This window comes from Myotis lucifugus, unplaced genomic scaffold, assembly GCF_000147115.1.
Source record: "Myotis lucifugus unplaced genomic scaffold, Myoluc2.0 scaffold_474, whole genome shotgun sequence".
NCBI classification, from domain to species: Eukaryota; Metazoa; Chordata; class Mammalia; order Chiroptera; family Vespertilionidae; genus Myotis; species Myotis lucifugus.
Window position 1 is genome coordinate 564,265 of NW_005871522.1, and position 16,499 is coordinate 580,763.

The 16,499-nt window shown below is 44.6% G+C and overlaps 1 protein-coding gene across 2 annotated transcripts in view; it reads right to left on the reverse strand.

Annotated features, from left to right (window-relative positions):
• SPIN1 (spindlin 1) overlaps positions 1-16,499 on the reverse strand; it is a 72,409-nt gene that overhangs the window by 11,351 nt on the left and 44,559 nt on the right. For both annotated transcript variants that reach the window (XM_023744575.1, XM_023744574.1), the window contains exons 3-4: positions 15,509-15,557; positions 537-790 (exon numbers count right to left, since the gene is read on the reverse strand). In XM_023744575.1, the coding sequence (XP_023600343.1) occupies positions 537-790; positions 15,509-15,557 (303 nt within the window). The remainder of the gene's footprint in view (positions 1-536; positions 791-15,508; positions 15,558-16,499) is intronic.

The following is a 16,499-nucleotide window of genomic DNA, read 5'->3' on the forward strand; positions in this document are numbered from 1 at the left end:
TATATATATATATTTAAAAATCTGTTGGTCTTGCCCTGGGCATCATCCTGTACACCAAAAGGCAGGGCACATACTTGAGTTTAGGATTTGATCCCTGGTAAAGGCAAATATGGCAGGCAACCAGTCAATGTTTCTCACATCGATGTTTTTCTCTCCCTTTCTAAAATTAATAAAAACATATCCTCTGGTGAGGATTAAAAAACAACAAAGTCTGTTTTTTTACAGTTAGTTATGAGTGGCATTCTCTTATATTAATAAAGCCACAGTAATAATCATAACCTGCATGTCTTTTTCCATACAAACTATAAACCTACTTTTGCCCACCCCTGTATTTATATCCCCCACAGTTCCTGGAACTGTAGATTTAGACCATGCACTGATCAATTTTTGTGGTATTAGGTGACTGATGTAAATAGATAGTGCTTGCACTCCAATAAAAATAAAAATACCAATAATACAGAAGAATAATCAGAAAGCATCCATTTAAGTAATTATCTTTAAAGCTTATAAACGCAGAAATAGTAAAGAGAACTTACCAACTCTATCAGGGAGGACTTCAAGCGCAGAAACTCTTTCATCTTTATTAAGTTCTAGTCCATAAACACAGTCAAATCCATCGTATTTTATAAGATACAAAGAAGGGTTTACAGGCACCTGGTCCAGAACGGTTCCTTTCCACTGAGTGACAGGGCCACTGCCCTCCTTCCACCCATGCTGAATCCTGCAGCCTACGATGTTCCGCCGAGGCTGGGACACGGGCTTGCTCGGCCCCACGCTGCTCCGGTGTTTTCTGTATTCACACATACACAGACACGTAAGGTATCAGCTCAAAGGTATGCACTACTGCACCCAACACAACTGCTGCTAGCTAGCATGCTCTCCCTAGACCACCGGACTGTGCTAGCTAATGGTGCCACTCAGGCCGTCCCACAGCCATGCGGTGTGGCTCACAGGGGGGCTCTTCTCTACCACCATGTGTGTCCACGGTGGGTTGGCAGTAGGAGCTTCTTGTGCACCCCAAGTGTGGACAGGCAGGAAAACTTCGACTACTCAGGAGCAACTCAAGCCCCAATATTAAGCATCAGTTTTTCAGCCAAGTTTCCTAGTACAATCAACTCACAATTATCCCAGTTAATCAAAGAAAGAGGCACCTGTATATAGCATTATAGAATATAAGTGCATTTCTAGTAAACAAACATACAAAAAAAGTATAGCGCTGGCCGGTGTAGTTCATTTGGTTGGACATTGTCCCATAGACAGAGAGGTTGCCGGCTCTATTCCGGTCAGGGCACATGCCCGGGTTGAGGGCTCCATCATGTGCCTGTGTGTGTGCGTGTGGTGGTGGTGGGGGAGAGGGGAGCCTGCGCATGTAGGAAGCAGCCAATCGATGTTTCTCTCTCTCCCTTCCTCTCTTAAAAAAAACTCAGTAAAAATTAAAAAACATAATAAAAAAAGAAAATTAGAAAGAAATGTATAACTACTCATTTTCATCCATTCTAATGCTCACATAATTTTGCACCCCACCCCCTAGCTTAAACAGTAAAAATAAACTAGACATTTAAGTTTATTCTTAAAACTGCATTTCAGATGGGCTATATCCATGTATTATACCACCATTACTTCTCTAGAAAGCATATAATCTTAAACACATTTGTCAAAAGTACTCACATATTAAAAATTATTGGGGCAACACCAAACTACATTCTTTCTGGATTATTAACAATTGAAAAATCTACATACAATGTTTACAAATAATACACCTGGCTCTTGTTATTAGGAAAAAAATATTTGTCTCACCTAGATATCCAACGATACTCAAAGGGGGCACGACTTGGCCTGAATACAAGCTGGCACCTGAATACAGTCTATGCCAAGAATGAGAAAATTTAGAGAGAAAAGAATTCCCCTCCCACACTTTTTTAAAATACATGTTTTTATTGATTTTTAAAAAGGAGGGAACAGAAGGGGATAGAGAGAAATATCAATGAGAGAGGACCTCATCCTGCACACCCCCTACTGGGGATCGAGCCAAAACCCGGGCATGTGTCCTGACCAGGGAATACCAGCAACCTCCTGGTTTGTGGGTCAGTGCTCAACCCCTGAGCCACACCAGCCAGGGCCCCTCCCACACTTTTATGGCAAAAGCTCTTATTTGGTATATCATGAATAAAAGTTAGGAACAACTGGCATAAACACAAATACACTTTACAGAAACCAATTTATTATAGGCTGTAATATTTAAAACTACAATTATATATATTTTAAATAGACCAGTTTGGTAAATTTTAGTGTTTAATGAAACAGAGAAATAGGTTACAGCAAACCATTAGAATTGCCTCGATCAGGCCTGTTTTACCTAAGCAAGTCGGGACGGACGCCATTTGGAGGGCCCGCAGAGGAAACTTCAATAGACGGAAAAAGGTTCCCAAGGTCCCATGCAGAGTGTGAGGAGACCAGGAAACACCAGGGCCACCCCAGCCCTCAAGGCTCTGCAAACACCCAGCAAGCTGCCTTCCAGGAAGGCAGAGCCTGCACTGAGGAGGCACTGCTGGGGACAACATCCTAAATGAGGAGGATGGGGCCACAGGACACAGGAAAGGAGGTTCAGAAGCTGAGGGCAAGTCCCAAAGGAGGCAGCCCTCAAAAGGTCTGATCAAGGCTACTCAGAGGCTCTATTTTCAAGTATGCCACAGGCAGAGACAGACAGCTGCAGCTGACCTGGAACCGTCTCTCCCTCTCATGTGCAGGAGTAAGGAGAGGACTGTGATGGAACCAACACAGGGTGACAATCGGAATGATGCGCCAACAGGCCATGGAGGAGGACCCAAACTATGCTCACAAGGGAGAGGAAACGACCCCCTAACATTAGGCACACACAGAGGCCATGAAAGAGGGCCTGATCACAGCAACAAGACAGCTACACCAGGCACGGGTCAGGAAACAAGTAACACTTGAAAACTTTTCAGAAATGACTAAACTTGAGGAATATAAAAAGAAATAGACACTGTGGGGCACATAAGGGAAATAGATGACGTAAAGATGAGGCAAAAAATGTAAGAATTAAGAGATGGTGACAGGTATGAAATTTCAACTTCAATATTAACAGAATTACCCAAAACTAAAACTGAAGAAACAGAATACTTAAATAGTTCAAGAAAATTTTCCTGAAATAAAAGATTTAAAATGTACAAATGCACATAGAGCTACAGACACTAAAACATTCTAGTAAAGCAAATGAACCTTAAAGAAAACAAAATTTCTTGGGCAGCCAGGCAAAAGAACTACATGTGTAAGGGAAAGAAAATCAGAACGTGACAGCAACACTATCGGCCACAAGACAAGGGGATAAAAAAACTTTAGGTTCGCGGGAAAGAAAATGTAGCCAAAGATTTTATTATACGCCAAGAATTCTACACTGACCTCAAAAGTTTTAAAAGGCCACAGACAAAGCTGTGAACGGGTGAGATTTTGGGGAACACTGATCTCACAGATGCTTCCTACAGAAGTCGCAGGACAGAGCTGGATACTCAAGAAACACTTGGGAAAGATTCAGCCTGGGGCCAATAGTGAGCTATGAGTATATCTGACTGCAGAACAATCCTGGGAACAAGAGAACTAGAATAGTATGTAACTGTTATCTGCTCTGACACTAGAGTTCACACTACTCTAAAGGGGAGGAAAGAATTGTAGAGTAGAAACAGTTCCACCATGTAACCTGGAACAGACTCCCTTACATTCAACGGAGAGAAAGGGCAGAGACAAGGGCTAAATTCAATACTGTTCACCGAAGGAACCAACCTGTATCACCAGGAGGATAAGTAAATAAATAGACTCTGCATGTAAACTTCCGTGGAAGAGAAGAAAAAAACAATGAAGTACTATCAAGTCTGTAAATTGAAAATATTAATACTCAAACAACAAAAGAAAGTAAAATTCAAGATCTTTTCATAATCCCTGGGAATGTGCCATTACATCCAACTGGCCCTCTGTGGAAAAAGCCTGTTGACAGTGACTACATTTCCTTTGGAATACAGGCATTTTATAGAGTATACCAGAGGCCTGTTGCACAAAGAGATTCATGCAATAGGCCTTCCTTTCCCCTGTCTGCTAGCATCGGTTGCCTCCGGCACCCAGGGCCCAGGCCTTCGCTCTGGCCGAGTTCTGGCCGGAGCAGGCCCCGGAGCCGTAAGGCCTCGCTGCTCCGCCGGCCCCGAAAACGTCAGGCCTCGCTGCTCCGCCGGCCCTGGGCCATCAGGCTGCGCTCCACCGCTTGGAGCCTACGTATGCAAATTAACCGCCATCTTTGTTGGCAGTTAATTTGCATATCACACTGATTATCCAATGGGAGGCGTAGCGAAGGTATGGTCAATTACCATGTTTGTCTATTATTAGATAGGATGTTTCATCAGAGACAGCCAATTACCTATCTTTTGATCTTAGGCAAAAAGTCCTAGTGATCCATGCTGGGTACAGATCAAGCTTTCTTCACAGCCAAGTCAGAGGTGAGTTCCCGACCTTACAGAGGAAGGCATTCAGTCATATGCACCATTTTGCAATTCACGACCAAAACTGTAAGCAAATACAGCATCTTCACCAGTATGATGGGGAATTTTAGTGTGCCACTTGGCTGAGCCACAGTACTCAGGTTGCTCCTCTACTCTCCCCCCCCCACCCCCCCACCCCCATTAAGGAACTTTTGTAGAAAAACAACATGTAAACCAGCAGACTCCTCCATAATACAGGTGGGCTATGTCCAATTAGTTGAAGGCATAAAAACTGTTCTCCCTGAAAAAAGCAATTCTGCCTTCCAACATTAGCTGCACATCAGCTCTTCTCAGGGCTCTAAGCACTCGCTCTGTGTACACATACTCTCGGGGTCTCTAAGCACTCTCTCTGTGTACACACACGCATGCACACACCACTGGTTCTGTTGCTTAGGAGAACACTGACTATAATCCAAAAGATATTCTATCCTAGACTCAGAGACATGAAATTTATGTTACCATGCTTCTAAACAAAACCATATAAACTCAGAAAACAAACAAACAAAAACATATAAACTTAGTCCTGGCTGGTGTGGTTCAGTTGGTTGGAGCATTACCCCAAACAACAAAAGGTGGAGGGTTCAATTCCCAGTCAGGGCATATACCCAGGTTGTGGGTTCGATCGGGATGCATGCAGGAGGCAACCAATGTTCCTCTTCCACATTGTTGTTTCTCTCTCTCTCTCTCTCTCTCTCTCTCTCTCTCTCAAAAATAAAATAAAATAAAAAATCAATAAAAAAAACCACATCAATATAAACTTAGCCAAGTGAGGGCAGAAAAGTGCAACTGGCAAACTCAGAGCAGCGGTTTCCAGTTCAGTTGCTCATCCTTTCCGCACTTATTGGTGGCATTCTTCTGTGCGGTTGGCTCTTGAAGAGGGACACAGACATTCCTTCAGTCACCACATTTCAGAACAAAAACCTTCTTCCCACTCACCTTCAAAATGGTCACAGGCTGTCTTTCCCTCTCTTCTGAACTGTACAGAAGACTAACATGGCTAGTGGGCATCTCTGTTCAAGTGGCTCCTGCATCCTTTCATTCTGATGACATGCAACCCTTTCTTTTGCACAGACTTTATTTCCTTACTTTCTCTAAGGGGATTTTAATTAATTTTTGCTGTGGTAAGTAATATGCCTGGGTCTGTTCCAACACGCTATTTTGTGTCTGCTTTCATTTCCTCATCCCTTTCTTCCTTTAATCTGTAGTTAGAATGAGGTTTCTTTGCACCAAATAAACCTTATCTACAGCTCTTATTTCTAATCTTATAGCAATGACTTCTATCTAACTTTCAAAAATGTCAAATTTATACTTACATTTTTCTACTAAAAACCCACAATTAAAATCAAAACCTACACCAGTGATGGCGAACTTTTTGAGCTCGGCATGTCAGCATTTTGAAAAACCCTAACTTAACTCTGGTGCCATGTCACATATAGAAATTTTTTGATATTTGCAACCATAGTAAAACAAAGACTTATATTTTTGATATTTTATATATTTAAATGCCATTTAACAAAGAAAAATCAACCAAAAAAATGAGTTCACGTGTCACCTCTGACATGCGTCATAGGTTCGCCATCACTGACCTACACTTTCCCTTTCCCAAACCAAGCACGACTAAAAACAAACAAAAAAATTCTTAGTAAAAAACAAAAACAAAAAAAGAAGAAGAAGAAAGGAAAATTTAAAAAACCAAACACATTAGCTCATAGTAACATCAGCTGGCCACTTTTACCACATTGCAGAAATTTAGACTTTTGTTCCAAATTGTTATTTTTCCTTTTACTACTATCTTAAAAACTTTTTAAACCATTGCCTTATTTAAAATAAAGAAAAAAGGATTTTTGTTCCTGTTTCCTTAATGTTTCCACATATTTTCTTCTATTTTGTCTTTCAATATATCCTCTGATGAATCAAATCGTGTTCATAAATGTAAACTCTGTATTATTGCACGCATCAAAGTATTATTTTGCCCTCATCCCTGAATAACCTAGGTACACAAGTCAGGTTCCAAATCCTTTTCCCCTCAGCACTATTATTGGAAAAATTACTTTCATTTTCTTCTATTTCCCAGAGTCATAGACAACAGATGCCAATCTGATCCTCGCTCCTTTGACAATAACTCATTTATCTCTTTGAGCAGCTTTTAGATTTTTCTTTGTTCCTGGATTCTGAACTACCACCAGAACTTGTGATGTGTTTGTTTTTTAAACATTTTTACTTATTTTTAGAGAGGGAGGGAGAGGGAGAGAGAAACATCGATATGAGAGCAGGACATCAATCAGCTGCCTCCTACCGGCCCCCCTACCAAGTATCAAGTGCACCTGACCAGGAATCGAAACAGCAACCTTTCGGTGCACGGGAGGACACTCAACCAACTTAGCCACACTGGCCAGGGCTTGTGATATGTTTTTAATGGTCCCTCACTAGCACTTGGTCAATCTACAGAAACCTGTGCAAAATCATCTTCATTATTTATTTTCCTCTTCCACCCCCTTTGTTTCGCTATCACATCGACATTTCTCCCTCTCTCATTCACCCTTCCTCTCTCTCTAAAAAATTTGAAAAAACAAAAACACTCCTCAGCTCAATTTTTCTTGAATTAGTTAAAACAGATAGACTTGAAGTTCAGCCTGAATATCTTACATAGTATTTTTAATTTCTACAAATTGACTGCTTCCTTATCTAATTTTGAAGTTGCTTTTTTTTTAATGAACATGCCCCCGATCCCTAAAGATAATGTTCACTTCCTTTTCTGCTTTCCTCTATGAACTCTTGGTTGGTCTTCTGTGCGGGCCTGGTACCACCTGAGTGGTGGTTTTCTTCACGCTGCTGACTTCTGGTTAGCTCTCCTGTTCTATGTATGACTTCCTGTCATGCTGCCAGTGTTGCTTGGTAACTGATGACTCCTGATGCGCGCACTTAAAATGCAAGGCAAGATAAGAGTTGTATCTGTGGCTGTGGTATATGACTTCAGGACAAGTCGAGGTCCAGGCCTCGGAGCATTAAGTGCAGTTTCTGATGAAGCAGCCGTGGTTCAGGCAGATACAGGGCAGCCAGGAGTGAGCACAGAGACCCCAAGTCAGGGAGGTAAAGTGAGCACCTGCTGCGGGACGAGAGCCACGGGTTTCTCGTCTAGAGTGACTCTGGAAGGCATGGCCAGCCTTTACTGTCTCTGGCCTGGGCAGTAAGGGTCTAGCGCAGTGGTTCTCAACCTTCTGGCCCTTTAAATACAGTTCCTCATGTTGTGACCCAACCATAAAATTATTTTTGTTGCTACTTCATAACTGTAATGTTGCTACTGTTATGAATCGTCATGTAAATATTTGATATGCAGGATGGTCTTAGGCGACCCCTGTGAAAGGGTCGTTCGACTGCCCAAGGGGTCGCGACCCACAGGTTGAGAACCACTGGTCTAGCATCAATACCCACTTTTTGGAGGTTTTCGTTTTCAACTCAGAAAGTGGCTGCGAGTTTCTCAGCTCTGCTTAGTTGTGTTTTTTTTTTAATATATTTTATTGATTTTTTTACAGAGAGGAAGGGAGAGAGATAGAGAGTTAGAAACATCGATGAGAGAGAAACATCGATCAGCTGCCTCCTGCACACTCCCTACTGGTTATGTGCCCGCAACCAAGGTACATGCCCTTGACCGGAATCGAACCTGGGACCTTTCAGTCTACAGGCCGACGCTCCATCCACTGAGCCAAACCAGTTATGGCTGCTTAGTTTTTCTATGAATCTGTCCCCGTTTGCATTGTATCTTTCAGAAGTTTCTCAGTGTTCTGCTCTGCTGGTAAAATGACCTTTCTGTATTAATAATAACAAAAACTGCAAATTTTGAGGAGTTAATTTAACGTAAATTACAGTGAGATATTATTATCTCTCTGCTCATTGAATAGATACAACCCTTTTGGTAAACAATTTGGCACTCTGCTGTCCCAGTGATTCAACATCTAGGAAATTTATCAAAAGAAAATAATGAATGAGCACAAAGATATAGCTAGTGATGTTTTGGGCAAGTGTTCATAATAGGGGAAACTGAAAATAAAAATGTTCAACAGGTCCGACTGATTCAATAAATAAGAGTGTATCTTTAAAATGAAATAACTACATAGCTATTAAAATCATAGAAAAGGATTTAAAGACATTTAAATACCTACAAATGAAAAAAATGTGACCACATGAAAAACTTTATACATACAACTATCCATTCAGATATGTAGAAAAGACTTTTAAAAATAGGCATTCAATTATTAACAGCTGCAATCCCTGGATAATGGGAAGAGTAAAATGTTCATACTAGAAAGTTAAAAATTATATATTAATCAAGTCCTTATATTTTATTTTAATTGCTAATTTAGATTTTTAAAGCAACAAAAAAAAACTTTAATAAAAATTAAAGCTCACTTTAGTTGAAATGGTCTCTATAGAAGCAAACAATAGAACATGTCAGACTACTGGAAGAAAGTGTGAAAAGAACACAAGCACCCTTTGGTCACCTCTAGACCATGCAATCAAAGAGCAGCACAAGCAGAAATGTGAGATTAAAGATTTAAAGTAACTTTTTCATTTAAAATGGGGGCTCCTTAAATATGGTGATTTTGATTTATGTTCCTCTTGATATATATATATACTAGAGGACCAGTGCACGTGCACCAGTGGGGTCCCTCAGCCTGGCCTGTGGCGATTGGGCTGAAACCGGCTCTCTGACATCCCCCGAGGGATCCTGGATTGCGAGAGGGTGGATCTCGGGTGACGCACCCCAGAATCGGGCTCCCTCCTCTCTGGTTCCGGGTGCATCACCCAAGAAACGCAGCTGCCAAGTGACCACAGCTCTTGCGTTAAGCATCTGCCCCCTGGTGGTCAGTGTGTGTCACAGCTACTAGCCTATCGCTCAGGCTTTTATATATATAGACTAGTGGCCCGGTGAACAAAATTCATGCATGGAGGGGTGTCCCTCAGTCTGGCCTGGCTCCTCCCACCGCGGCCCCCAGTCCTGTCTGCCAGAAGCCCCACTCCCGCCACTGCCGCTCCCATGTGCTGACAGCGCCGGCCCCACCCACACTCGCTGATGGCCCGGAGCGATTTGGGCCGGTGCCAGCAGCAGGTGCAAGCGGTGGCTGCTGCCCCAATCGCCCCTCAGGAGCATGGGGAAGTGGAGAAGCCCTCAGGGGCTAATGGGGCCAGCAGCCACTGCCCGCACCTACTGACGGCACCGAGCGATTGGGACTGATACCGGGTGCCAACAGCGGCTGTGAGCGGCAATTCTGTTGCCGGCAGTGGGTGCAAGAGGTGGATGCCAACCCTGATTGCCCCTCAGGAGCAGGGGGAGGTGGAGAAGCCCTGATGGGCAATTGGAGCTGGCAGCTGCCTCTCGCACCCACTAATGGCGCCGAGTGATCAGGGCTGGCATCAGGAGCTGGGAGCAGGTGTGAGTGGCAGCTCCAGAGCCGCCAGCAGCAGGTGCTAGTGGGGCCGGTGTGGGCACCAGGTGCGAGCACTGGGCGGGACTGTGGTGTGCAGGAGCAAAGAATTTTCATTAACTACCAGAGGCTCACCCCGATGACAATGACCGGCACTCGCCTTGGTCTGGCACACCTGCTCCACCATCCCGCCATGGCCAATGCCCACCATGTTCCGCGCCCCCACCCCCGCCCCCCGGTGTTCAGCACACGTCACAGCAACCGGTTGTTCCGCCGTTCGGTCTATTTGCATATGTAGGGTTTTATATGTAGAGACTAGAGGCCCGGTGCACAAAAATTTGTGCACTCGGGGGGGAAGGGGGGGTCCCTCAGCCCGGCCTGTGCCCTCTCGCAGTCTAGGACCCCTCGGGAGATAACGACCTGCTGGATTAGGCCTGCTCCTGGGTGGCAGAGGGCAGGCCCAATCCCTAGGTGCAGCCTCTGGTCGGGCTCAGAGCAGGGCTGATTGGGGAGTTGGGGCGCCACCCCCTGTCATGCACAGAGCAGGGCGGATTGGGAGGTTGTGATGCCACCCTCAGTCACGCTCAGGGTAGGGCTGATTGGGGGGTTGGGGCACCACCCCCTATCACACTCAAGGCAGGGTCAATGGGGAGGTTGCGGAGCCACCCCCTGTGATGCACAGAGCAGGGCCAATCAGGGGGTTGGGGCGCTGCCCCCTGTCACTCACAGAGCAGGGCCCATCAGGGGGTTGGGGAACTCCCCCCTATCACGCACAGAGCAGGGCTGATAGGGGAGTTAGGGCACCGCCCCCTGTCACACACACAGCAGGGCGGATCAGGGGGTTGGGGCGCCGCCCTCTATCACCCACAGAGCAGGGCCGATCAGGGGGTTGGGGTGCCGCCACTGTCACACTCAGGGCAGGGCCGATGGGGAGGTTATGGCTCTACCCCGTCACACACAGAGCAGGGCCCGTGGGGGGGGGGGGGGTTGGGGCGCCACCCCCTGTCACACACAGAGCAGGGCCGATCAGGGGGTAGGGATGCCACACCCTGTCACACACAGAGCAGGGCTGATCAGGGGGTTGGGATGCCGCCCTCTGTCACACACAGAGCCGCAGGGCGATCAGGGGGTTTGGGCGCTGCCCCCTGTCACGCTGATCCGGTGCCAGGAGGCCTCGCGGCTCCGCTGATCCCGGTGCTGGGAGGCATATTACCCTTTTACTATATAGGATAGAGGCCTGGGGGCCGGCTGGTTTGCCCTGAAGGGTGTCCTGGATCAGGGTGGGGGTCCCCACTGGGGTGCCTGGCCAGCCTGGATGAGGAGATGATGGCTGTTTGCAGCTGGTCACACACCCTTCAGGGTGGGGGTCCCCAATGGGGTGCCTGGCCAGTCTGGGTGAGGGGCTGAGGGCTGCTTTCAGGCTGGCGGTTGTTGACTGGAGCTCCCAACCACTCCTTTTTTTCTTTTTTTTTTTCTTCTGGGCCAGCTTTAGCTCTGGCTCTAGCTCTGAGGCTTCCGCTGCTGGTTTGTTTGCCGTTCTATAATTGAAACAATGTATAACTTCAGCTCTGAGATCCCAGCTGGCTATATTTGTTAGAATGTTTCAAACAGCCAGCTCAGAGGCCGGCAAGTCAGGCGGGAACGTTGGAGTCTGCAGTCACTGGAGCAAGCAAGCCTCACGTTCGCTTCCAGCTGCCTGGCTGCCAGCCGCCATCTTGGCTGACAGTTAATTTGCATAAGGATATGCTGATTAGCCAATGGGAAGGGTAGCGGTCGTACGCCAATTACCATTTTTCTCTTTTATTAGTGTAGATTATTGACACACTTGCCTTATTCTATTTAGTACTGTGATATAAAAGCAGTTCCCTTACTCTGTTCCAGCAGATTTCAGAAGAAAATATTGATTAAATCAAAACAATGGTCTTTTGCAAATTATACATCAGCAAGTAGAAAGGGAAAAAGCCTGCTTTTCTGATTACCTGTTGCTTGATAAAAATTCTATACTAATATTATCATTCCCAGCTTTGAGTGACAAATATAAAAACAGGAGAGAGAAAGAAGTCAAGTGTTCCACCCCAATCCTTACGGTTTCTCTCATTCCTGGGTCTACACAGTGTACCTGAAAACACCTGAGATGTCCAAGTGCCCCAGGGTCTTCCACAGGGCTAGTCACTTCCACTGGTGTGAATAACAGAGGATTCACTTTCACTGGTAGAACCAAGGTACTGCAAGTTGACTTAAAGTATTACATGTTTTGACCAATTTAAAACTGTCAGCACAATGATTTAAACATTTGCTCTAACAGTTATCTAGTTTGTTTATGACTGAAATAACACATTTTTCAGAGATGAGACAACAAAACATGTTTGGGAAATATAGTGTGGTAATGAACATGAGTTCTAGAATCAGACTGTTCTGTTCTGAATTCCACTCAGTCACTTCTTAGTTGTATGACCTGGGACAAGTTACGGAACCTCTATATGCATAGAGGGGCTCATGGTTCCAACTTGAGAGGGATGCCATGAAAACTACAAGAAACTATAGCAGGTATATGGGGAGGAGGAGTACGATGACAATCTTTGTCAATGACTAGTGTTATGTCTTGAAGAAAAACATTCCCTGGAAACAGAGGTCAAATTAGTGTACAAAAGTAACAGCTGTCCATTTTCCAGATGTATGTTAGTAGCAAACAGACGAAAGCGCCCAGTCATACTTTCCAACAGTGCCCTGAAATGGAAACTATCCACTATTCAAATTAGGGAAGAAACAGAGAGACTTACATTTGAAAACTGAAACAAAGAACCTCTATAGCTAAATTCACCTTAGTCTCCCCAACTATAGTACTTTCCCTTCAGGATGTCCTTTCCATGCAAACCCATTTCCCAAACAACCTCCTGGGAAGTCAGGCAAGGCTTGTCCCAACCTTGTCCCCAAAATGTGGCGAGGAGTCTGGCCTGCAGGAAGGCACATGTAACTTTGTTTCCATTTACTTTAAAAACAAAAACAAAACCCAGCTACATAAGGTTTCTGGGTGCCCAGGCACTGCTCTAAGCACCTCAGACCCGATTTCCTGAACCCCCGGGCACCCACAGGACAGGAACTGCTGTGCTCAGGACAATGACTGCTGCACTCCTCTGCTTTGCGTCCCTGTGACTCTCCCTCAAGCAAGCAGAAGCGCGTGCACAGGGGATTATTGCTCAGGTGCCCTATGCCAGTGGTTCTCAACCTTCCTAATGCCGCGACCCTTTAATACAGTTCCTCATGATTGAACATAATTAAAGCATAGTGATTAATCACAAAAACAATATGTAATTATATATGTGTTTTCCGATGGTCTTAGGCGACCCCTGTGAAAGGGTCGTTCGACCTCCAAAGGGGTCGCGACCCACAGGTTGAGAACCGCTGCCCTATGCTAACATGTGCCAGGAGACAGACCTGGCCGCCGGAGGAGAGCCGCAGTGTGGCAGGAAGGGGAGAGTGAGGCTCCAGCTCTGCTTTTCTACGAACATTTCATCTGCAGAAAGGACTCTATGCTAAAGCTGAAAACTCATGATTCTAATCCAACACTGATTTTAACCATGAGTAAACGGAGCACCAGGCAGACAAAGCAGCCTGCTGAGCCCGCCACTGCGCAGCCCTGGTTCCCTCGGCAAAGCCAAGTTGCCAGCCAGCTTCGGAGCAGGGAGCTCCCCACCAGCATAGCCCCGCCTACCACTCCAAAGGCTACTATTAACTGCCACCATTGGCGAAATGGGAAATTTTATTTAGGTCCTTGTTTCTGTTATTTGCATTGAGATTAGAAAGACAGGAAAATGTTAACGTTTCCTTACATTTCAACTTCTCCCTTTTGCTACAGAGTAGCCTGTTCAGGCTTCTTCTAGTCTGTGAGACAAGCACATCTCCTATTAAAGCACTGGCTGGAGTTCCCCGTGTCACAGAACACGCAGGACCGAAGATCCTTTGAACTCGTACACATATGATTTGCAAAAACCTAATAGTACATGTTAATTCCTTGTGCTTTAAGGGAAAAAGGTAACTAGTATATCAAATCCATGAGTTAACAAACATAGCTTAGGATGAAGCAAATGAAACCTCTCACACAAAATGCATTCCTAACAGGCCAAGATCTCAGATCCATGAATGCCTGAAAACCTCTATCCAGAAATATGTAAAAATGGATAAAACAAAATATACATTACATTCTCAAAGGCATTTATTTTAACCTAAGTAGCAGTTTTACATGAACTGTTCTGGTCTTGCAAAGTTAATGTGTAATTTCTTTTATTCCCCACTGTTTTTATCATCACCTTCTATTATGCCAAGAAATGGTTTACCATTTATGGTAATAATATGATGCTGAGTGGAGATATATTACACCAGTTATCAGATCACTGGATATGGCAGAGCCATGACAGTAATGGGAAAGAAAATGAAATTTAGAAGAACTTTATCAAACCTCAGGGACACAAGAGCATACTTACTTTCACATTTTAACTTCCCAGGTCATTTCATGAACTGAATATCACAGACATTTACATTAGATACTCACATGTTCATTTAAATGGACAGGTTTGCTTTAATCACCAATAATTACTGAAAGGAATTGTTTTTCATGCAGACTTTCCACAATAGCCCAGAGGCCTCTTGCATTCTTCAACCACTATGGCAGCGACCAAAGGCATAAGCCTTTCAATAGGAATAATTTGGAAACAACTGCTATGAGAGGCTCCGGGGGTGCTGGGGTCAAGGAATCTATGATTAAGACTTATACTATCAGAACTGATTTGTTAGAGCGGTTTCCATGTTGTAGTAGTAGCCGCCAGTAGTGGTGGATACTTGTGAAATCTATTGAATATAATATAATACAGGTGGATAGTATTTTTAAGATAATAGTATCCCAAATTTCTCCTTGGACATATTATATTACACACATAAAACAATTTGAGGGAGAAAAAGTGGCTTCAGTCGTCTGGTACCTATAGAATTTAGGATTTATAACACGTGTCACTAAAAATACATGGCTATTTAATTATCTTGCAACATGCAGATGCTTTCTCTAAATTACAAGCTCTTCATTCATCTGAAAATGTTATAAAGCAGTGAGTGTGCCAGGCAGTGTGCTAGCCAGGCCCTCAAGCATAAGCTATGGTTTCTGTACAGCAGACCCAAGACCCAACCTGCAGGCCAGACGTGCAGCCCTTCTATAAAGAGAGTGGGAGAGGTTCATGGCAACCTGCCATGAGTGACGCCTCTCCTACCAGTCCAGCTCCCATCACGCTGGACGGGGAAGCAGAGCCCAGAGGCTTTTACAGGTTGGAAGGACAGACCTAGGCACACGTAGGCCAGGCCAAGACCAAGGGCATGGTCAGGGATATGACCCACTCCATGATTTAACGTGCAGTAAGGTTATGTGAGGCTGGCTGCTGTGGGTCATGAAGACCTCCTCACTTCAGGGGAGAGGGCCTCACATGACTGACCTCATACCCCACGTAACCAAAGGCCACAGCCTGCTATTGAAAAGCAAGTTTCAGAATTGCTTACTTGTGGGATGTCCTTTTCTTCATCATGCTTGCAGATACACCGGCATGGCCTAAAAGAGAAGTGAGTATAAGTCAATGAAAATTGGATTTAAAAAAATAGTTCAATCGCAAGAAAAAAATTAACTTTGAAAACTATGACATAAAGCATGAAATGAAAATAAACTGTAGATGGCCAATGTATGAGAAAGCCATTCATTTACTGAACTTCCAAAAAGGAGATGTAAGAGATTGAGAAAATAAAATGATGAACAACGAACAGTTCATCTCCCCAAATTAGCCATAAAACACAAAACCAAAATCATGTGGGCAAGAAAATATAATCAAATTACAGTGACAATCCTAACCATGAAGTACTAAAAGTTACAGAATTTGTCTTCCTGCCACACAACAACTAAAAATCAGGACAGAAGATATGAAACACCTGGACCCAGATATTGAAAGAATATAGAACCAGAGAGCAGAAAGCCAGGCAGAGTCCCACACCAAGCTGGGCTACATTCCAAACAATTGTGGATGATGCTATACGAAACCAAGAAAAGCACTGTGGTTTTCCTACCTTAAGAGTCAGACTGGAGCTGGGGAAGGTGAGATGCTGGGAGTTATGGACAGAGTGCTAGCAGTGAGATCTCAGAGGGGACTCCAAACATGGTGGGGAACCTTAAGATAGTAACCTGTGCCCTGGGCAGTTTTGCTCAGTGTTTAGAGTACCGGCCCGTGGACCCAAAGGTCTCGGGTTCGATGTCCAGTCAAGGGCATATACCTCAGTTGCAGGCTCAGCCCTGATTGAAATGTGTGGTGGAGGCAACCAATCGATGTCTCTCTCTCACCTTGATGTTTCTCTCTCTTCCCCCTCTTCTGTTAAAAAAAAAGAGAAAACAATGGAAAAAATATCCTTGGTTGAGGAGGAGGAAGACGAAAGAACGGAAGAAGATGAGATGGGAGGGAGAATTAGAATGCAGGAGAGAGGGGGAGGGAAGTGGAGAGGGAGGGGA